Below are 24,857 nucleotides of genomic sequence, written 5' to 3'. Positions count from 1 at the left end.
CCGAGATAATCACGGGAATCTTCTCACGAGCGAGCGTTAGGTGGTAGAGAGGTGGCTGCAGCATTACGATGAGCAGCTCAATGGCGACGTTGCTAGCACCGAAGGTGGCGCGGTAACAGATCTAAGATTACGTGCGCAGGACGAAAGATTTCCAGCCCCTAACCTCCAAGAGATTGAAGAGGAGGTTAGCCTGTTGAAAAACAACAAATCCGCTGTAGCAGATCAACTACAAAGCGAGTTACTAAAACACGGTGGAGAAACACTGGTGAGAGCACTACACTGGGTCATTCATTACCAAGATTTGGGTGGAAAAAGTATTACCGTTAGAGTGGATGGAAGGTATTGTGTGTCCCATCTACAAAAAGGGCGATAAGTTGGATTGCGGGAACTATCACGCGATCACAATACTGAGCGCTGCCTACAAGGCACTCTCTCAAATTTTATGCCGCCGTCTATCACCGATGTCAAGAGAGTTTGTGGGTCAATATCAGGCTGGATTCATGGGTGAACGCGCTACAACGGACCAGATGTTCGCCATCCGCCAGGTGTTGCAGAAATGCCGCGAATACAAAGTGCCCACGCATCACGTGTTCATCGATTTCAAATCGGCGTATGTAATCGATCGACAACAGCTATGGCAGATTATACGAATACGGATTCCCGGATAAACTGATACGAATAATCAAGGCAACGATGAATCGAGTGATGTGTGTAGTTCGAGTATCAGGGACACTCTCAAGTCCCTCAGAATCTCGCAGAGGGTTAAGGCACGGTGATGGTCTTCCGTGCTTGCTGTTCAACATTGCGTTAGAAGGTGTTATAAACACGAGTGGGACTGTTTTCACGAAGTCCGTTCAGTTGCTTGGTTTCGCTGATGATATTGATATTATACGTCGTAAATTTGAGAGAATGGCGGAAACGTACATCCGACTAAATAGTGAAGCCAGGCGAATCGGATTAGTCATTAATTTGTGTTGGGAACCACTGGACCAACCTAGTGATCAACCGATCGCTACCACCACCAACACTGCTATGCTCACTGGTAGCAGCTTGACTGCTACCCGTAGATGCGCGAAGCATAAATATTTGTAAACAATAATAAATCAGCCATTGTAATAGTCCGCGCTTCCCGCGAATGTTTGTACTTTGTGGTCCGTAGTTTTAATAAAGTTTTAGTATGTTTGTTTTGTACGTTCGCGTCTAATTTATGTGCAACGATGCACTCGACCACCCCGCCGGCGCGTACGTAACAGTGGCGACGAGGAAAAAGTGAATTTTTGAGAACATTTTCGCGCGAGTGAGTGAAAGTGTTTCCTTCACGGAAGAGGAGGAGGATCTCGGAAGACAGAATGTTTTCCCCACCTAGAGGTGACCGGTCAGGATCAGTGCCGCCGGCGAATGGACTGCAGCAGCATCCAGCAGTTCCAAATCACCAGCCGGGAGTGTCATTTCAGCCACAGCAACCACCGTCGGTTCCAGTCATCAACCCTCCTCCGTTCCTGCAGACCAGTGGTTCACAAGCTGGTTCATACGTACCACAGCAGCAACAGCAAAATGTTTCGTCGGTCGATCCGGTGACGCTGCAACTTTTTCAGCAGATGCAACAGCAAATCAATCTGCAATTTCAGCAGCAGCAGGCGTTCCTCACCCAGCAGTTGGACGTATTCCGGACGGCGATGTCGGCAATCCAGGTCAGTGTTCCGACGAATCCGGAGCAAATACTCGACTCGCTGGCGTGTAACATCCGTGAGTTCCGGTACGAACCGGACCAAAACGTTACATTTGGCGGATGGTTCGTTCGTTACGAGGATTTGTTCGCTAAAGACGCCGTTCGACTCGACGATGAAGCCAAGGTCAGGTTGCTGCTACGGAAGCTAGGCCCATCGGAGCACGAGAGGTACACCAGCTACATCCTCCCAAAGAGTCCCAACGCAATCAGGTTCGACGACACGGTGAGTAAGCTGAAAAGCTTATTCGGAACACCAGAGTCTGTGATCAGCAGGCGGTATCGGTGCTTGCAAGTCAAGAAGCAAGTGACCGAGGATTACAAGACGTTTGCCTGTCGGGTGAACAAACTTTGTGTCGAGTTCGAACTTGGGAAGCTCTCGGAGGACCAATTCAAGTGCCTCATGTTCGTCTGTGGGCTGAAGGCGGAAAGCGATGCGGAGATCAGGACGAGGTTGCTTAGCCGCATTGAAGAGCGGGATGACGTAACCCTGGAGCAGATTTCAGATGAGTGTCAACGACTTCTCAACATCAAACACGATACGGCGATGATCGAGTCAGCGTCGTCGTCGGCAGCAGTGCAATCACTGAAGAAGCAGGACGGAAAGAAGAACTACCGTTCCGAGAGGGGATCAGCAGAATCAAGATCCAGTCCTCAGAAGGGCGCCCGTCCAGCAACGCCTTGTTGGAACTGCGGTGCCATGCACTACTCCAGAGACTGTCCGTTCCAGAAAAACCGGTGCAAGGAATGTGGTCAAACCGGTCACAAGGACGGATACTGCTCCAGCGCGAAGAAGATCAAGTCTCCCAGCAAGCGGTACACAGGAAGGCAAGCGAACACAAGAAGTGTGCAGGTGAAGAACATCCGGAAGCGACGAAGGTTCGTGAAAGCGGAGGTCAACGGCAGGCAAGTCAGTCTGCAGCTCGATACTGCGTCGGACATCAGCATCATCTCCGAGCAGACCTGGCAGAAGATCGGGCAACCTGCATCAACTCCAGCGACCGTCCAAGCAGCAACAGCGTCGGGTAAACCCCTGAAGTTACAGTTTCAGTGTTGCTGTGAAGTCGCCATCAAGGGAGAGAAGCGCACTGGTCGGTTCTTTGTAGTCAAGCAGCAGCTCAATTTGCTTGGACTAGACCTCATCGACGCGTTCAACCTCGGGTCGGTGCCAATGGACCAGTTCTGCAACCAGGTTCGCAGCTCTCCGACTTCCGTCAGCTCCCTCAAAGCAGCCTTCCCGGGGGTTTTCAGCGATGCACCAGGGCTGTGCACGAAGGCGAAGGTAAAGTTCACGCTGAAAGAAGGAAAATCCCCAGTGTTCCGGCCGAAGCGACCAGTGGCTTACGCCATGTACAGCACCGTCGACGCCGAACTGGATCGGCTTGAAAACGCGAACATTATCACCCCAGTCGACTTTTCAGAATGGGCAGCTCCCATCGTCGTTGTTCGCAAAGCAAGTGGCGCCGTTCGTATCTGTGGAGACTACTCCACGGGCCTCAACGACGCTCTCCAGCCACATCAGTATCCGCTTCCGCTGCCGGAGGACATCTTTGCTAAGTTAGCGAACTGCAAGGTGTTCAGTCAAATCGACCTGTCGGATGCGTTCTTGCAGGTAGAAATGGACGAAAGCTGCCGGGAGATGCTCACCATCAACACTCACCGAGGTCTCTACCGGTACAATCGGCTCCCACCAGGAGTGAAGGCAGCACCCGGAGCATTCCAGCAGCTCGTGGACACGATGCTCGCTGGGCTAGAATGTACGTCGGGCTATCTCGATGACGTTCTGGTCGGCGGCGTAGACGAAGCAGATCACCAGCGTAACCTCGAAGCAGTTCTACGTCGCCTCCAAGAATTCGGATTCACCATCAAGGCCGAAAAGTGCTCATTCGGCCAAAAGCAGATAAAGTACGTCGGGCATCTCATCGACGAGCAAGGTCTGCGTCCGGATCCAGCGAAGATCGAAGCAATCTGCAACATGCCAGCACCAACCAACGTCACCGAAGTTCGCTCGTTCCTGGGAGCGATCAACTACTACGGGAAATTCGTCCCGAGTATGCGCAAGCTTCGCTATCCGCTAGACGAGCTCCTCAAAGCAGACAGGAAGTTCGCCTGGACAGCGGAGTGCGAGAAGTCCTTCACCACGTTCAAGCAGGTTCTTCAGTCGGATTTACTTCTGACGCATTACAATCCGCAGCTTCCTATAGTGGTTTCAGCGGATGCATCATCGGTAGGAGTTGGGGCGACCATCAGTCACAAATTTCCAGATGGGTCGCTGAAGGTAGTGCAGCATGCATCCAGAGCACTGACAGCCGCCGAACAAGCCTACAGTCAGCCAGACCGCGAAGGACTTGCGATCATCTTCGCCGTGACCAAGTTCCACAAGATGCTGTTCGGACGGCATTTCACGCTACAAACCGACCACGCACCACTGCTTCGAATCTTCGGTTCGAAGAAAGGCATCCCAGTCTACACAGCGAATCGGCTTCAGCGTTGGGCACTTCAGCTGCTACTCTACGACTTCGACATCGTCTACGTGAACACCGAGAAGTTCGGGAACGCCGACGTTCTGTCCCGGCTCATCAACCAACACGTCAAGCCGGAAGAAGACTTCGTCGTAGCCAGCGTCATCACCGAGAACGATGTAAGATCGATAGCATTAGATGCAGTTGATGCACTTCCTCTCCATTTCAGGGCGATTCAGCAGGCCACCCGCTCCGACCCTGTTCTTAGCAAGGTCTACCGCTACATTCAGCAAGGTTGGCCAAATTCCAAAACTGCCATCCAGGACCGAGAGGTTCAGCGGTTCTTCGACCGTAGCGACTCACTGTCCACGGTTCAAGGGTGCGTCATGTTTGCTGAACGCCTTGTGATTCCCAGCGGTTTCCGGATGCGTTGCCTACACCATCTCCACCGAGGCCATCCGGGGATCCAGCGCATGAAAGCGATTGCGCGCAGTTACGTGTACTGGCCGTCGATCGATTCGGACATCGCTGCGCACGTCAGTGGTTGCCGCAGTTGCGCAGCTGCAGCCAAAAGTCCGCCCAAATCAGCGCCGCTGTCGTGGCCCAAATCAACACATCCGTGGCAGCGGGTTCACATCGATTACGCTGGGCCTATCGAGGGAGAATACTTCCTGCTCAGCATCGATTCGCATTCCAAGTGGGTGGAAATCGTCCGGACCAAGTCGATCACAGCCTCAACTACCATCGGAATCCTACGGAGTCTGTTCGCTCGCCTCGGCATGCCAGAAACGCTAGTCAGCGACAACGGAACGCAGTTCACCAGCGCCGAGTTTGCGCAGTTTTGTCTGGAGAGCGGGATCAATCACGTGACCACCGCACCGTTCCACCCGCAGTCCAACGGTCAGGCAGAACGTTTTGTGGACACATTCAAGCGAGCGATCAAGAAAATCCGAAAGGGGAGAGGAGCTATCCAAGAAGCACTGGACACCTTCCTGATGACATACCGTTCGTCACCGAATCCGTCAGCACCCGAAGGCAAATCTCCGTCTGAAGTCATGTTCGGGCGCAAAATACGGACCAGCCTGGACTTGCTTCGTCCGCCAACAACAGTCCAGCCGTCGAACGATCATCAAGCTGCACGGTCATTCGGGAAAGGTGATCTGGTGTACGCCAAGGTGCACTCGAACAATTCCTGGAGATGGGCACCGGCGGTAGTATTGGAGCGGATAGGTAACGTCATGTTCAACGTGTGGGTGGAAGACAGGCGTATGCTTCGGTCGCACATCAACCAGTTGCGTAGCCGAGCAGGTGCTGACAACACACCAAATCCCAGCACGATTCCGTCCAAGGCCGGCAAACATCAGTTGCCTTTGGACATCCTGCTTCAAGCCTGCAATCTGCATCAGCCAAGTCATGCTCATTCAGTACGCCATTCTCCATCACGTTCACCTTCGCTAACTCTAGCACCATCCGTTCCGGTGGCACAGATGCCATCGACGCTTGCAGCACCATCCGAGCACTCGACTCCACTGCAAGCTACACCAGCTCAACCGAGCCTGGTCTGGGTTTCTCCAGCCACGACGGAGACTCGTGAGTCGTCTTCTGTGTCAGCGTCAACGTCCAGATTCCCATCATCGGCAACAAGCTCCGCAGAGTTTATGTCAGCAACAGAGACCGAAACAGCTGGCCCGTTACCTCGCCGCTCTTCACGTCAACGAAGACCGCCGATAAGGTTCGACCCGTACCAGCTGTATTAAGAGGGGAGATGTTGGGAACCACTGGACCAACCTAGTGATCAACCGATCGCTACCACCACCAACACTGCTATGCTCACTGGTAGCAGCTTGACTGCTACCCGTAGATGCGCGAAGCATAAATATTTGTAAACAATAATAAATCAGCCATTGTAATAGTCCGCGCTTCCCGCGAATGTTTGTACTTTGTGGTCCGTAGTTTTAATAAAGTTTTAGTATGTTTGTTTTGTACGTTCGCGTCTAATTTATGTGCAACGATGCACTCGACCACCCCGCCGGCGCGTACGTAACAATTTGTCGAAGACAAAGTACATATTGGCAAAGGGCTCCAGGGAGGAATCACCGCGCCCGCCACCCCGAATTTCTATCGACGGTGATGAAATCGAGGTGGTTGAAAAATTCGTGTACTTGGGCTCACTAATGACCGCCGACAACGACACCAGCAGAGAAATTCAGAGGCGCATTGTGGCAGGAAAACGCGCTTACTTTGGACTCCGCAGAACTCTACGATCGAATAAAGTTCGCCGTAATACGAAGTTAACTATCTACAAAACGCTGATTAGCCCGGTAGTTCTCTATGGGCACGAAACATGGACCCTACGTGGAGAGGACCAACGTGCCCTTGGAGTTTTCGAACGGAATGTGGTTGCGTACCATCTACGGCGGAGTGCAGATGGAAGACGGGACTTGGAGAAGGCGAATGAACCACGAGCTGCATCAGCTGCTGAGAGAATCAATCATCGCCCACACCACGAAAATCGGGAGGCTACGGTGGCAATCCGAATATAATGGTTCTCCAGAGTCAACCGACCGGTACAAGAAGACGTGGTGCGCAGCGAGCTAGGTGGGTCGACCAAGTGGATGACGATCTACGGACCCTACGCAGAGTGCGGAACTGGAGACAAACAGACATGGACCGAGTGGAATGGAGACGGCTACTATGTGCAGCAGAGCCCACCCTGGCCTTAGCCTGATCGGTAAGGTAAGTATGTGTTTCCAAGAAGATTGAGACATACATGGAGGCGCGTGGTTGTTGATGTCTACGCTATACATGTTAGGGGTTATTCAAATATGACGACCATCGTTCCGCGATGATGGTGGAACAGTGGACAGCGGGGGAAAATGAGTCAGAAATGCTCGAAAAATGCTGGACGTAATCTTTGAATGTTTTCATGAAGTGGCATCTTACCCCATGGTAGACGGCCCTTTTGCACCACTTCCGTTTTACGAACCAGTTTTTAAAATCACTAAAAAATCGATGAAAACGCACTAGTTTAGTGAATATTTTTGCTGAACTATCAAGCAAATATTGTCTTATTGTTGTTACCATTCAGCCTTCAAGGCTTAAGAAATGATGCTATTTGTCATTGAAAACAATGAAAGTTTGAAAAATGGCATCATGCCCTACTTTCCCCTAAGTGATCATACCATCTACCAGAGCCGCGGACACATATGTGACCAGGGAACAGCTTTCATGTTGATGGGCGATATGCAGAGACGCGCGATAGGTTTGTGGCTGATCGACGAAAGAATGTGCAGGTTGAGGGTTAAGGGCCGATTTTTAAACTTCGGCATAGTAAACTCTAGCACGACCGCTGCCCCAGCCAACATCATTATAGGAGACCTAAACGATTAAGTAGGTCAGGAGTAGGATCTCTGTCCAACGATTGAAGGAGGAACGAAACGGCATACGAGTCATTGACCTCGCCGCCTCTAAGAACATGGCCGTACGTAGCACCTTTTCCAACACAGTCTCATCGATGCACCAGGAGATCACCACAGCAGACGACACTTTTCCGAGATTATCAACGTCAGGGTCTATCGAATCTGACCACTGTCTCTGATAAGCTGCGCCCAAAACTCGTCGTCATCAATAATGTACGGTGCCGCGTCCACCACGGTACAACCTAGAGTCGCTGAAGAAACCGGATGTCGACTCAGCATATGCGCAGAATCTCTAGGCAGCGCTGCCAGACGAGGGGGATCTCGATGTGCCCCAATAGAGGACTGCTGGACCTGGAGTACCGTAAAAGTAGCCATCTACGACGCAGCTGAGAGCACCATCGGGTACATGGAAAAGAGATGACAGAACGAATGGTTTGACGACGAGCGCAGAGCATCGAGCTCATGATTTATCCTTCGTCGCCACCCAACGTTCTCCTACACACCGCCGAAGATCGTCATTTGCACGCGTCGCTACAAAACTCAGAGTACAAGTCCTCCTCGAGCATGATCCATGTCTCGCGTCCAGAGAGAATCATCGATCTTACAATGTACAACAACATACCAGTTTCATTCCCTCGTACTCCATTTCTCTCTATTAATGTTTTTTAAGATGCGTCTGCTGTAGCCACGTTAATTTGTATCGTTCTATGTTCTGTCTGGTCTCATGCTGCAGCATTACCGCCCGCGCTGCATTCATCTTCGCCGTCCGGTTTGAATGCGTCTCAATTTTCAACCAAATGAGCTCAATTTTTGGGAGAAGGCATATAATCTGGATAGGAATCGAATAAGCGGTGTGGAGCAAAATCAATTTTTTTAACCACGCTAATAAATAATTATAATGATTATAATCACTGGATTTGCTATTATAACCACACTAAAATGCACTTTCCGCACGTTACCTCCTAGTTCTTCACGAATTAAAACTCACGAGTGTTTTTTGTTTTCGTTTTGCTTCTTACTCAGAAAGCAGGCGGGTGCGAATAAACTCACACACTGTTTACTCTCGGAATAATGAGTAAACCATGTGCTGGCATTTCATTCGCGAATTACCTCACGAAGCGTACAGTGGGCAGGGCATGTGTTAAGAATGCCGGACAACATTACTAGATGGAGTGAAGCGTAGAGAGCATGGTGGTCGGACCAAGTGGAACGTGATCTAACGAGCATTTGGTGTGACTGGTGATGGAAAGCGTTGACCACACAACGAGTACTGTGGTTTACTTTTGTTAATTGTGTGCTATTGTGTGTTATCCTATTTTTAAAACTAATTATTAGGTAATTTTTTGTTTTACAATTCAAACCTATTAAAAATATTTCCGAACATATTAATCCAAAATTTATTTGTGTGACTAGAGGCATTTTGCATGAATTTAGCTAAGAATGAGTCAAAGTGTTTGCCTAGGTCCCAAGTGGTCACAGGTTCGCTTCATAAGCAGATGGTGGCAAAAGGTTATTGATACCATAACAAATTACAAATGCTCCATATAAAATCAAAAAGCGCTCCATAAAGAATGAATATATGTTCCATGAAAATGTGCAATGTTATCCATTAATAATTGAAAACGTTCCATGCTTTATAAAAAATGTACCGGTAAAACATAAAATTTTCTCATTAAAAGTGGAATTTTGCACCAATAAATAATTCTGAAATGCTCCATAATAAAATAGAAATGCTCCATAGAAAAATGCAAATGCTCCATAAAAAATAAAAATTGTACCCATGGAAAATTGAATATTGCTCCATAGAAAAATTAAATTACACCATAAACAATTGAAATTGCATCATAGAAATTAGACAAATGCTCCATAAATATTATCAAACTGCACCACATAAAATACAATTTGCTCCATAAAAAAATGAAAATTCTCCATAACTGTAAACATTTGCACCACTTAAGCAGTGCAATGTAAAGCAATTCAGTCCTGTCAAATTAAATTATGAGAATATGCTACCTATGGAGGATTTTCAATTTTTCATGGAACAATTCATAATTTCCATGGTGCAGTTTGATAATAGTTATGAAGAATTCATCTATTTTCTATGGTGCAATTTCAATTTTTTATGGTGCAATTTAATTTTTCTATGAAACTTTATTCAATTTTCTATGGGTGCAATTTTTTTCTATGGACCATTTGTATTTTATTATGGAGCATTTCAGTATTATTTATTGGTGCATAATTCCACTTTTAATGCGAAAATTTTATATTTTACCGGTACATTTTTTATAAAGTATGGAACGTTATCAATTATTTATGGGTAACAATGGGCATTTTCATGGAACAAATGTTCATTCTTTATGGAGCGCTTTTTGATTTTCTATGGAGCGTTTCTTTTTGTTTATGGGTGCAATAAATAGGCTGCCTTTCAAAATATGTTCATTGGCGTGGAAAAATATTCAAAAGTAGATTTATATGAGCCTTCTCCACTTCTCAATAATTAGGTCCAGTCTACTTCTTTCAACAACACATAAACGATGTACTTTCAATCTGTCTTTACAGAAAATTGATTTTACCTAGATAATTTTTCACATTATTTTTAGGTGTGTGCATCGTTGTCATGCAGATGCTTAAGCCAGAATTTTAAATTGCCCTCTGAATATATGAGAGCAGACCAGAATGACACACGAATAATGAAATATTTTATGAACTCTTCAAAATCTCGTTCTGAAACTTATTCATTTCTAATTACAATCTGGGATAATCAAACTTTCTACCATTTGACTTCTACGCAAAACTGATAGCACGTGTAAGTAAATTGGATTGATCCTATTCACTGTATGAATTGGGAACATTTTCAATTTGCTCAATCCAATCACCTTCGCAGTATTGGTATCTCATCGTTTTAGGAAATTAAGTCCATGTTCATCGTTCTTCCGTTACACCGACGAACCCTATCAAACTGAGCTCGTCGTGCCGAAAAAGTAGTCAGCAAGCCAAAAAGCATTGGTGAAATTTTGACTGTGGCAAACATGTGTATTTGAACATCTGGGTAGAATCTTTTATTTGTTTGTAAGCAGAGCATGATTAAATTTGTTGAAAACTGTAAAAGTTTTGCGAAGTTCATCTCGAATTTCTTTCCAACACAGACATAGCACACCATCATCGCACAGAGAGACAAACTCCGTATTATGGGGTTAGGGACTAAGTCACAGTGCCAGGAATGTGGCTGAACTGAAGTTGAACATACCGAGCCAGCCGCTGATGCAAAGACACATAACCTGCTATCATCCACACATCTTGCATTGGTGAAATAGAAAAGTTTGTTGAATTACTTTACATGTGCCCTCACTTTTTGTGTTTGTACTCCGTTAGACAACTAGCACACCGGGAGTGCATTTTATGCTTTTCTGGCCCCTGAAAACTTTTCCCTGACTCCATGTTACAACACCCGGTGCACTCGAAAAAAGAATGCCAGCCACAACCTGGTTCGGCAACAGGAAAACCCTTCCGAGAACCTTGTACGTGCTTTCCGCCCATAGGCACGTGTGATTTGGCCAACCCGTACGTACCAAGATGGGTACGAAGGAGCATCGATTGAGCCAAGAAAAGTAAGATGAGATAGAATTAGATGAATGTATGCACAAGAATTTGGAGAAAACTTTTAGCAACCCTGGGTGAACTAAGGCTGTAGCAAGAACACCGAGTTTCCTTCCAGGTGAAAACAAGTTCTCTCCGAAGTGTGGGTGTGAATTGAATCAAAAGCAATGTGTCGGAGGAATATCAATGTAATTCGATTGCATTTTGCACGTTTTTGGCGTGGTGTAGGTTAACGTATTGGACAGCTTTTGGCAACTCTCGGTCGCAAGCAATAGGTGCTTCTTGCGCTATTGAGGCGATCAATGGGAGGCGAGAACGATGAAAATTATGCGGTGAAAGTTGCTTTCGATGCAGACAACGCTCTTTTTTCGGGGACTTGTGCCAGCCTTTTGTAAACGAGGTTAAACGAATCATGGAACAGATGAGAAATTTTGCTGACATGTATTTTCCATCTGTAAAACTGCTGCCAAGGTGGGCGTATGTTATTTGTGTGCCAAAAGTTTGACCATTTATTTAACTGAAACATAATATTTGTGATACAAATCGCAGAATAATTTACATAATTTATTTTTTTCGAAAACATTGTTATTGCATGTGATATGGTATTTTCGCAGATAATTAAATGAGGCCAATTTTTAGATTGTAAACTTTTTTAAATGGGGATTCAAAAGGATAACTACCCCAAACAGCAATTGCTACAAAATTTCAATGTTTTCTCCCACACCATGGTAGTAAACCCAAAGTTTTGTAACATTTCCGTAGAAACGCTATTTGTATTGTTGAGGACAATTATTGTTGTGTTTAGCTTTGTTTATAGACTGACTGCTTACGTACATCAATGGTTGATCCTCAGTGATAGATCAATGTTGAAGGATTCGTCATTGACATAACTTGAATATTTGCATTGAAAATGTATTCACTGTATTACGGATGCAGAATGGAGTACATACATTGAATATATTTTCAATGCAAACACTCAAGTTTTGAGCATGAAAACTTTATTCGAATTTTCAATGATGTCAATTATGTCAATGACAAATCCTTCAACCTGTGGAGCGGACCAGGTGTGATGGTTAGAACACTTGACTATCACGCCGAGGACCTGGGATCGAATCCCACTCCCGACAAACTCGCAAAATGTGAGTTCTTCCTTCGGAAGGGAAGTAAAGCGTGGGTCCCGAGATAAACTAGCCTAGGGCTAAAAATCTCTTTAATACAGATAAAAAAAATCCTTCAACTCTAAAGCGAGCTTGTGCTTCATCCTTCGCCGCCACACTCTGTTCTCATGCACACCGCCATAAATCGTTCTCAGCACGCGTCGCTCAAAAAGTGTGGGTGCTTGTAGGTTCTCTTCGAACATGGTCCATGTCTCATTTCCGTAGAGAACTACCGATCTTATAAGGCGAAACTGGATTCATTTCCTCACTTTTTGGTTTTTGATTTTTTATAAAATAACGAAGCAATATTTTCAAAATCGGTTTTCGTGCACATGTAGAGTAAAGATCAAGGTATCTCCTGATTTTTTTTCGTGGTGGAAAATGATTTATGTTTTTGCAGAAACCATTTTTGAATGTAATTTCACAAAAAAATGGTTTCTGTAGAAATAGAAAACTTTTTCCACCACAAAAAAAATCAGAAGATACCTTGATCCATACTCTACATGTGCACAAAAACCGATTTTGAAAATATTGCTTCGATATTTAATAAAAAATCAAAAACCAAAAAAATGAGGAAATGCTTCCAGTTTCGCCATAAGCGCATACAATGGAACATTTGGTGCGGGGATGAATATTTGATGACAGCAGTTTATTCTGGAGCCTGATATTACTCGACGAACATTATTGTTAGCCGTTAGACGTTGGCACCCTGATTTACCAGATTTCCAACTTTCTTCCCTCCCTATCTTGCCCTACATCTTCACTTTACTTTGGAGAGAGATCGAAAAAATCGACAATTAGATCAAATTACTGCTTTTGAAATACGACTGTATGATTGACTCTCTTGGCTAACGGATACGCAGTCTTGGGATTTAAAAAACGAGTTTTCGCCATTGCCAAAAACCGTTGAACTAAATCCCATGACTGCGTAGCTAGAGAGTAAATCAAATTACCTGATGACAACATCAAAATCTTGTTACTAGAAGCGTAGCTATTTATATTCTTCATTTTAAACTGCACTCTGGATCCAAATTTAACTTATTAAATAAATAAATATATATCATTAAACAGTGTGTCTTCTTCATGCTGCGTGATGGTGTTCTTTCCACTTTTAATTACTGATTCTTCCGTTTACTTGAAAATCATCTTTTACCTACCGCACTTTGGAAACTTTTACAGACACTGCTAACAGTCCAAACTTTCACTCGCGGGCTTTTTTATTATGAGATTTGACTGATTTTTTTAGATTTGTGCTCTTCAAAAACACTGGTATAACATAATGTGTTACTTGGGGGTCATCCATTAAGTACGTCACGGTACTAGGGGGGAGGGGGGTTGATGAATGTGTGACAAGCAATGTATTAAGTATAGGAAAAGCCCGTACGTAGGGGGGAGGGGGGTTCGAAAATTCCATGTCCGTTATACAGCGCACCACTTCCGAAGTTAGGTACGACGTATGGATTTGGAGAAAAATCTAACTTCGCTAGTCGAAAACTCCGATTTTCAACTGGATTGATAATACATGAATTCTTCAACCACCTCGATTACATCAGTCTTCTACACATTACATATGACTAATCCGATTCGCCTGATTCATTCTTTAGTCGGAATTACGTTTCCGCCATCGTCTCAAATTTGCGAGCTATAATATCAATACAGTCAGGTCTTTTTTACGCGGTTTTCATTTACGCGGCCGCGTAAAAAAAACTGACTGTATCATCAGTGAAGCCAAGCAGTTGAGCGGACTTTGTGAAAATCGTTCCACTCGTGTTTATTTCCGCTTTTCTTATTATACCCTCTAAAGCAAGCACGAAAGACCATCACCTTGCTGTAACCCTCTGCGAGATTCAAAGGGGCTCGAGAGTGTCCCTGATACTTGAACTACGCACAGCACTCGATTCATCGTCGCTTGGATCAATCGTACCAGATTATCCATGAATCCGTATCCGTGCATTATCTGCCATAGCTGGTCCCGATCGATTGTATCATACTCCGAACATACCCAAGTAACCACAAGCATTATATCATTGCACGAATTACACTAAATATCAACCTTTGTAATGCGAAATGCAGTAACTCCACACTTGTGATGCAATAATGCTTTAGATTGGCACTATCAATGTATTGATGCATTACATTTTTTTCTTTACATTAGGGTACATTAAAAGGTGATATATGATAATTCAATAAATCAACACTGCAAAAACTCAATTAATTCATTGTGCAAACTAGCAAAGGTTGCTCTAACAATACAATTATAAAAGCTTGACTCTAATGGTAAACAAATGAAATCAAGAAGAGTGAACAACTTTACGGCCAACTGTAGCGCTCTTCAACACTTTTGGTTCGACTCCCGACCAACTTAACCACCGATCGACGACTTTCTTCAGAAAAACCTAGACACCACAATTAGAGCTTTGGGAGATGGCTCGAAACGGATCGAAACGTCGGGAAAGATTTAAACAACTAGTTTTCAATTTCCTCCAAGACTGCTAAGCCATCTCCCAAAGCTCTATATCAAAAAAGGTCGAAACCCGATAAGCACCACAATTAGAATATGATCCGTGTGCGAAGGGTGTTTTGATTTTTTTATTGCGTTGCGTTGCGTTGCGTTGGGTGGTAGCGGAGTAATTCGGAGTAATTCGTAGATTGCATACTGAAAGATGTCATGTTTAATCTTTAATAATCCTATTCTAATTGCTTATGGAATGCTATTTGGGAAGGAACAGCTATCCAATCAGAGGTTGAAGCGAAAAAGACATGAGAACTTCCATTGCCGGCCACGCCCATCTTCTCCGTTACGAGGAAAGGAAAGGATGTGATGATATGACACCTACTTTATGAAAGGCCAGCGACTCACCGGCGCCCCCATAAGTGTCAAGGAGTTGGATATTTGGAATGGGTTGATTAGGGATTCACTATAAGCGAGTGATGCGACAAGTTTCAGATTGTGTAAGTGTATTTGAGTAGATCATGTAGATCTGTTGGTGTGAGTGTAAGTGTTTTAGTATCTTTAAACATCAACGCTGGGAGTGAGGTAGATAAGAGATTTTGTCACTCCTTGGGCCTTTTTGCGTCAGGGATGTGGCACAGTCCTGGCTAACAAGCCTAGGTTTAAGCGCCATTGCTCGCTCTCTGAAACGAGAAGAAACAAGTTATGCGGAGGGGATGGGAAAGTAGGGATGGGATGACATCTATTTATCGAGAGGCCAGCGACTCACCGACGCTTTCGTAAATAGCAAGTTGGGTTTTTGGTAAAGGAATGGTATAGAATTCACTATACGAAGGCAATGCGATTGGAATGTTATTGTTGGAGTTTGAACTCCATGATCATGATTAACAGATTACATCAGAACGAACTCACCAAATTATCTAATTTGATATGATGTTTCCCTTGGCCAAGTGACCAAGAAGTTCGACACACTGCGCTCGTCATTTTCGTCCAGCAAGGTACACTTGCGTTTGGCGGTGACATGCTGCGGTGTATTACTCAGCGCTTCCGATCTGGCCGCATTGGTGCTATGGTCTGGCTTACATAACCCCTGTAATATGGAATTCCTCGGATGACTGCAGCTTGTCCAGCTAAATCTTGATGTCCATCAGATTCTGGTACTTCTTGAGCTGCTGGGAGATCTGGTTACGAAGGCGCTCGGTGTCGTCTAGGAGTCTACTCTTGGCTTCGGCACGGCGCTGCCGTTCGGCATTCATTTAAGTAAAACAATATCAAAATTTATTTATTTATTTATTTATCTTCGACATAATAAAAATATCGCACAGACAAAATTAACTTATCTACTAATTCTTAACTTAAAAACATTCTTCGAAATTCCAAAGTCAAACATTGAGGCTACTTCATTGAAGCGTGTACAACAAACGTCTAGAGGGTTGTTCATTCCGTATGTAGTGCGGTGAAACGAACGGCGAAAAAAATCTGGTTGACGAGTTTCTCGGGACGGGGCATTGAATCGAAGCTTCTCAAGTATGTCTGCGCAGTCGACGTGGCCCGACAGGACATCAAACACAAACATTCGCTGTAGAAATGCACGTCTGCTTGACAATGTTGGAAGATCCATTAGCATGCATCGATTTTCATAGGGCGGCAGGTTCATCCTATCTCTCCAGTTTAGCGACCTTAGAGCGTACCGAACAAAATGTTTTTGAACCCGTTCAATTCGATTAACCTGGACTTCATGGTATGGGGCCCATACTTGTACGCAATATTCCAAAACACTGCGCACAAACGAACAATACAGTGCCTTAAGACAGTATACGTCATAAAACACCTTGGAGTTACGTTTTACAAACCCCAGCATAGAGAATGCTTTGGCAGTCACAGCAGCGATGTGTTCTGAAAACCGTAGTTTGCAGTCGATGATTATCCCCAAATCCTTCACAGTAGTCACACGGTTCAGGGTTGTCGTTGCCATCATATAATCATACGTCGTCGGAGTGCGCATACGTCCAAAAGAAATCACGCAACACTTCTTGATGTTGACTTCCATTCCATTCAAGTTGCACCATTTTAACAGCGCATCGATATCCGATTGAAGTACGCATCAACGCATGTTCAGAAATAAATCGGCACTGAAAACGTGCCGAAACACGAAAACTCCCAGGGAAATCCATTTTTGAGGGTTTCCTCACGAGAACAGAGTATCTCTGCACACAAACATGCTCGCGAAGTGAGTTTTTTTTTTTCAATCCGATCATCTGCAGAAGAACGCGGCGAACGGAGAAATATCGAAACTATCCGCGTCGGCACACATCTACGGAACTGATTTAGCCCTTTCCTCTCACACGCGAAATGTGACGAAACATCTTCGGCTTTTCAGGGTGTTTTGATTTTCTTACCTATATTGATTAAATGTCTTCTAAAATGGATTATCTATTTTTCAGTGATTCATCAGTAAGTGATTGCAGGGATTCTATTAGGTACATATGACAATATCGTTTTGCCCTCTACTGCAATGATTGAGACAGATGAACAGTTTCCTTTTAGTTAATGAAATATCTGTTGTTATCACTGCAGCAGAAGCGGTCCAAGGCGGCAGCGCGTATGGAACACATCTACTGGTCTTCAACACTTCTGGTTCGACTCCCTACCCGGCAACAAAAAAAAAATAATGGTTAAAACATTCATGTGTGGGGCATTAGTACCGTCGATAACGAAACGGTATCATAGATGCATATGCATAGATTTTTGTTTTGGTTTTTCGTGTTGCACGTATTAAGCATGTGAAAATGCAAATGTACAGCACATGCATTTATGTTACTTTAGCAATGGCTGTCAACGTGCTGCAATATGTGGCACTAATTTGATTGTAGTGGGGCCCTTTTCGACTTTAATATTGCTTCAATGAGGTGTTTAAAGTAATGCAGCATTATATTCACAATTTTAAATATCAATATAGGGCAAAATTGATGCACTCACGCTAACTCACACCGACACAGCGGCTGTGTTGGTCGCTCTCAAATCAACCCTCTTTACATGCCGCACATTTTGTGTGTTGCATGGGCCGTACTCATTCCTGTGTTGGGGGGTTCCACATGGTGGAAGGGTGGAAAACACACATTCTGTGGAACGCCTGGAATATGGAATCCGCTTCCATACTAGCTTTTGTTTTGGGAAGTTGAAAAAAAAAAACAATTTTCATGATTTTCAGCGATTTTTTCCATCGAATAGCTGAAGCAGTTGGAAATGCGTCAAAAACATTTCCATTTCCATCTGCTTTCTAGCCCTTCGATGGAAAAAATCCCGAAAATCCACCTCATGTTTACATGTGCCAAACTGTTTGACTGCGGCTCAGGAGACGATTGACGATTCTCGGCACATGTGGCACGAAGCCTCTGCGCGAGCGGTTCAGCTTCACGTAGAACTTAAGTGTGAACTTGGCGCGGTACAGCGTACAGCTCTTCCATCGCTTCGCGATCTCGTTCTTGCTGTTGGCGCTTCTTCTCCCGGAAGACTGAGTTCCGAGCCTGCTTTCAACGTGCCTCATCGGCCCTCGTATGGTGTTGAAACTTTTTCGCCCATGCTACATTCTTCTTGTTTGTAGGAAGTACAAAGTGCGCTGTACAGAACATCAGAGATGTTCCTAGATGTACTATAGGGGAGACTGAGGAGACTTGATCCCTGGGGAGACTTGTTCCCCCCATATTTGCTCGGAATCAAAAATATTTTTCTTCTAGCATATTTTTTCGAAAACTACTCCTGGACTATGTTTTGGCTATAAGTGAGTTCGATTGTACATTGCATTATTTTTTGATGGCTTATGGTTTGTTTTCAGTCTTTCAGAAATCTTTTAGGCGATTCCAAAAAATCTCAATAACTTTGTGAAAATTGAACCAAATCGTGTCAAATCTTCACAGCACATAGTTTGAATAAAATACTTTTGCACTTATTTATCCAAATAAGGCTGCTGTTAACATATTTTAATTAATTCAGCTTAGTATACACAACAGTGACATGGGGAGACTTGATCCCTCGAGGATTACACACACATTATACATGTGAAAAATAAAATTCTATTCGAAAGCCTCTATTTACTTGGAGTTTTAGTCTATTCAACGATAAAATGTGTCAGATAATTATAACGTTAGTACAAACCAAGAAAAGGGGGATCAAGTCTCCCCATTTTGAAAATACGGCATATCCTTAAAAATTTAAGGAAATCTTACAATTCCAAACACTCCATATTCATCGAAAATACAAGAAAGCTCGAAAAGAAAATGAATAGGAAGACTCTGGAATTATTTTCCCTTTAAATAAACCATGTGCTAAAAGGATGATCAAGTGTCACCCATTTTTGAAAAATACATCATAAGACATGCCTTCATTAAAACACAGTTTTCATAACTTTAACAATAATTTAAAGGCCTTCTGGATAACAATAATTTAAAGGAACTTGCAATAGATGTTTACCTGCCATTTGTACGGAAATCGGATCTAGTTTTGTGTTTTTCTTAAAGTTTCAGGTAAATTATAAAAAAGGGATCAAGTCTCCCCAGTCTCCCCTACAGCGCACTACCTCCGACGTTATGTTTAACGCATAGAAATGGCAGCGGAGTCGTTCAAACATTCCTCGCAGATGCTGGACTGTAAGTCGACCGTGCGAACAGTGCGAATGCAGGGGGTAATAGGGGATGACTTAATGCCTTTTCCGTTGAATGAGGAACCGTTTCGCGAACCAGCGGGGTTAGATCCTGCTAAGGCATGCTAGGCCATGCTAGATGTCGGTACTAAAAGCACCTTCAGCCGGAACGGAGTGACGTTACATTTCGACGTTACAATTTTGTAATCCCAACCTAACAAGAACTTCGAACTGGAGAGTATACAATGCCTACATTCACAGCAATCACCTTGCGGTGGATGATGAGCTCCGCAGTGAACAAAATTTACTTGATCCAAGTGGTGACCTGGGGGTGGGAAGGATATTTTCTAATTATCTCATTTAATGGAAAACCAGTGAAACAATCAAAACGCACCTAATTTGGGCAAAATATTGGTTAGTTTATCACGAATGTTGCCCCCTTGTACATATTGGTCTAGATATCTTGATACCTTTCGTGTAGTATTCAACGTCAACGTCGGGTCTAACAAACAAGCGTTTAACGTTTGGCTTTATTCTAACGATTATATAAGAGCGATTCCAAGCAACAGCATCAAAATTAAGGAAAATTTTTAATTCATGATTTTCTATTGAACTGAAACTTTGCACAGTTTTTCAGTTCCATCTAAATCGCCATTTTTCGATATCAAATTTTTATTTAGAGCCACGACTAACTTTTCAAAAGGGTGTATGTGAAAATGGTTCAAAAATATTCAAAAATATGCACAGCAAAAACGGATTGTTCGATTGTTATGAATTTTTCAGCAAAGTTAGATAGCTAAATGGTGATTTCTAAGAAAATATACACTGTGAAAAAAAATCTATTTTATCATTGAAAAACATCATTTTTGTCACAAAAACTCAAATATCTCAAAACCCTATCTTTTTACCAACTTGAATTTTTTAGGGAAAACGGTCCATTGGTATTAGCAATCTACCATAAAAATTTGGTGATGGTAAACTAATAAACAAACAAGTTATAACATTTCAAAAATTTAACAATTTTTACATTTAGTAAAAAATTTTTTTCTGTGTAAATTATTTCGGCCGGGAATCGCGATTTGATGCTGATTTTATTGTTCAGCAAAGTTAGATTACTAAATGGCGATTCCTAAGAAAATATACACTGTGAAAAAAATCTTTTTTAACATTAAAAAATATCATTTTTGTCACAAAAACTCAAATATCTCAAAACCCTATCTTTTTACCAACGTAATTTTTTAGAGAAAACGGTCCATTGTATTAGCAATCTACCATGAAAATAAACAAAAAAATTATGACAATTCAAACATTTCACAATTTTCACATTTAGTAATAATTTTTTTTGGTGTAAATTATTTCGGCCGGAAATTGAAGTTTGATGCTGATTTTATTGTTAATGGCCTTGCGTGAGTAAAACAAGTTGTTTTTATTATATATTATATATACATATAATATACTATGTACCGTAATGTTCCGATTTTATCACGCCCTCCGCGCATTAGTCGTTTATTCATTAATTTGCTGTTACATTTGAGTTGTTGAAGAATATTACAGGGCATTTTTGAAAAGGGGCGTAATTAAATTGTTTAAACAGATGTCGCTGATGGCAATTTCTCAGTTGTTGTCGTTTTCGAACTTCCTGCGCCCTGCTTTACCGATGATATACAGATGGCTCGTTTGTCAAATTTTAGACGGCAGGACGTGCAAATGCGAATTTTTGTACACAATGTGGACATTTGGGCATAACCAGTCTCTTTCAGTTTATCTATGGTGCTTTCGGTGAGATTTCGTAACTCTTTTGAACATTTTTTTTCATCAAACGGTCTACAAGAGAGCGTTGAGTTGAAGACCTTTGAGAAAGCGACTGTTCATCTTGTTCGTTAGATTATAATAAACAAAATCACTTATTAATTTTAACTTACTTGTTTGGTGTTGGTGGCTGAAGAAAAAAAAATACTATACAATTTTTAATATTCATAGCGGTAGTATTTTTTTGTTTTTTTTCGTGAGCATTGTCAGGTATGTATACAGACAAACAAACGTAACACTGGCGAAATTTTCATTGACCACGCCTTCAACGATCATTTTGAATCTTGGTTGTGGCTTTCATAACAAGAAGAGCGCCCATCGTTTTTCTTTGCGTTTGACGTTTCACACTAGCGCCTTCTGATGACGATATTGCACAACGCAGTGTTTCGTGAAACATTTCCACCAGGTGGTGATAGTGTGAACTGGGCGATGAATTTTCACTAAAATTGTTCTAGGCGTTTCGTCTGTTTGTCTGTGGTATGTACCTCTTATGCATTTGTTGTTGTTGAAGTTACTCGCATTCTTCCGATCATAAAGTCTGTTCTCTACACACTTAATTTTGATTACCGAGTTCGGTAATTTTTTGACGAGATTAAAACTGCTGAGCACCGAACTCGTTCAGCAAAAATGCTTTGTTTACCTTTTCCATACGATTTTGACAGTTGTTTTACTGAGCCTCAGTAAAATCGATTACCGAAACTACCGAGATCGTACTGCTGTTATAATCTCGTCAAAAAAGTACCGAACAGGCAATTCAGAAATAAGTGTGTAAGAGGGATTTTTTTTGCGGATAAACTAGACGTATACGCGTATAAAAAACTTTTATTATACAGCTTTTGTCTTAAAAATAAATTCAATTCCATTTTTCTTATAATCAACAGCTTTTCAACACTATCAAGGGATTTTTTCACCAGTCACGTACAATAAAAAGTATGACAATCTCAATATTTTTGATCACAACACTGGATCGCGTCTAGGTTTCAAATAGATACTATAGTAATTACGAATAATCAAACTAAAGTATCATGAAAACAACTTGTTTAATTCAGGCGGTAGCCTTTACAATAAAATCAGCATCAAAATATAATTCTCGAAATAATTTACACAGAAAAAAATTTTTTTTTGTTACTAAATGTAAAAATTGTGAAATGTTTGAAATGTCATAACTTTTTTGTTTATCAGTTTACCATCACCAAAATTTTATAGTAGATAGCTGATATAATGGGCCATTTCCCCTAAAAAATTGAAGTTGGTAAAAAGATAGGGTTTTGAGATATTTGAGTTTTTGTGACAAATATCATATTTTTTCAAAGTAGAAAAAGAAATTTTTTACAGTGTATATTTTCTAAGGAATCATCATTTAGTTATCTAACTTTGCTGAAAAATTTATAACAATCGAACAATCCGTTTTTGCTGTACAGCTTTTAGAATATTTTAGAACTATTTTCGCATACACCCTTTTGAAAAGTTAGTCGTGAGTGAATATGAAGGTTTAATATCAAAAAATGGCGATTTATATGAAATTGAAAAACTGTGCAAAGTTTCAGATATTTTTGAAATGGTCGCTCAGGATCGACTGACATGACTCCGTGGAATTCCTCATAAGAAAACTTTGTTTCAGCTAGAATTACCCATTATCAAATTTCCCATATAACTCTTACCATTCATTTGTCCTACCTACAAGTAAAGTTGAGGATCACTCTTCCCTGCATAACGGCCCAATCGATTTCGGATCAGCTAGCGATGTTGCTCACTCACGGTGAGGGTGGGGGCCATGGTAAAAGGAAAGCACGCAGCACAGCTCTTTCGTAGTCAGTCATCGTTTTCGGGTTGGTTTCCGGCAAATTGTGCTGTGGCAACGCAATGGCTATAGTAGTGGCAGGAAATGCACCCCATAAGTACAACAGGTAAATCAAACATCATCGCATGTTGGTATTAACCGTGGTTCATCTTGGAACGGCGAAACGTTTAGCATAGTACTCGAAGAAAAAGATGGTCTAACTCAATTTTTGATCGAAATAATTGTTTGGCATTCTGCACTTTATACATTATTCACTTCAAATTTATGTTACGGAATCTACGTCCGGAACGTTCCTTTGTACCGAGGGAAAATATTTGTGCTGTGTAATGAAAAGTTGGATTTTGGAACTTTGGGACGGTGAATGGGAACCGAGAGTACAGGTACTAAGTAGCTGATGCAAGTAATAAATCATACATGATGCTGGTGCTGGTGCTGATGTTGGCATATGAATGCAAATGCATCACGTTTTGTCAAAACCTGCATATCACCTACAATCGGAAATGCATCGGTAAAATGGTCCCGGTAGTTTTTGCTACCCGAATGAAGCGAATCGGGGAGTGCTTATTCCGCATGACTGGATGCGATTCAGCAAAGTAGAATATTTGCTTTTTTCGATGAAAAAGGAATTTTCAGAATTAATCATGTTGCTTTGTGCGAAGAGTTCGTACTCTTTCACGGAGAAAAAAATTAAGTCAAGTCAATCATATTTCACTCCCAAACAAGCATATTTATGCACTGACTTTTATATAATCCCTTTTTGAGATTGTATCACGCATAATACAATAGGTCGAAGAATAAGGAAGCTTGAGTTAAGCAAAGTTTATGATCTGGTTAGTGCTGGAAAAATGGTTGATTCAACGATTTTATGCTTTCATCAATCATATTTATGCTTGATGATTTGACAGTTCACTTATTCTCATGGTAGATTCAAGCATGTTTATGCTCAACTTGACCTTCAACTTGAGGGTTGAATTAGCTATATCGGATGATTGGTTTAAGCATACAAAGAAATGTGGTCAAATTATGTTTGTTTTATTTCTGAAATCATTAAAAAGCTCCAAATCAAGGACAAACGTTTCTATATCTACTTTGTTCAGTCGGTTCAGTCCGATAGCCAATGTGGAGGCAAAAGATCTGGCTTTTTCGCGTTTGCTGCAAATAGCGGTGGAAATTTCATACCCGTTGGCTGGAAACGAAAGTTATGAAAATATGCTAATAAAAGAAGAGAAAAACTTAATTTTTTATGCATACTCACAAACTCTTCGATGCCCGTAATTCTAAACTATGAGAATTCAACAGAATCGACGTCGTCACTTAAAACTGCCGCCGCCATAATGAACAAATTTGTCAATTCTATGTGACTGAGGAGGCAGCAGCCTGAGGATTCAAGTAATGCCATACATGCTTGGTTTAAGAATTCGATGTTTGATTTTCAATGACGTTGATTCAAACGAAACATATGCTTGGAGTAAACATCAAATCATAGTGAAATAACCATTTGAAGCAGCTATACCAAAAATATTTTCGAAGCTTGGGAGAGCTATATAAAAAGTTATTTCAATCAGACAACATTTCTGTCCGTGTTATTGGTGAAACGAATGAACCTAAACAAGGTCTGGTATTGGGAGTACTGTCCATACCTGCAACCTTGTTACACGTTCTGGGACCATTTGGACAGGGTTACCTATTTTGGGCATTTGTTGTTATACTTACCTTACCTTACCGGTCAGGCTAAGGCCGGGGTGGCCTCTGCTGTACATAGTAGCCGCCTCCATTCCACTCGGTCCATGGCTGT

The 24,857-nt window shown here is 42.5% G+C and overlaps 1 protein-coding gene across 1 annotated transcript; it reads left to right on the top strand.

The window, feature by feature from the left end:
- Window positions 1–972: 972 nt before the first annotated feature.
- Window positions 973–6,228, top strand: LOC134288183 (uncharacterized protein K02A2.6-like). Its single transcript, XM_062852155.1, has one exon. The coding sequence runs from the start codon at window positions 1,350–1,352 to the stop codon at window positions 5,943–5,945; it is 4,596 nt and encodes a 1,531-aa protein (XP_062708139.1). The 5' UTR covers window positions 973–1,349; the 3' UTR covers window positions 5,946–6,228.
- The last annotated feature ends 18,629 nt before the right edge of the window (window positions 6,229–24,857 follow it).

This window comes from Aedes albopictus, chromosome 2, assembly GCF_035046485.1.
Source record: "Aedes albopictus strain Foshan chromosome 2, AalbF5, whole genome shotgun sequence".
NCBI classification, from domain to species: Eukaryota; Metazoa; Arthropoda; class Insecta; order Diptera; family Culicidae; genus Aedes; species Aedes albopictus.
The sequence above is the reverse complement of the archived record's forward strand: the minus strand, read 5'-3'. Positions and strand labels throughout refer to the sequence as shown.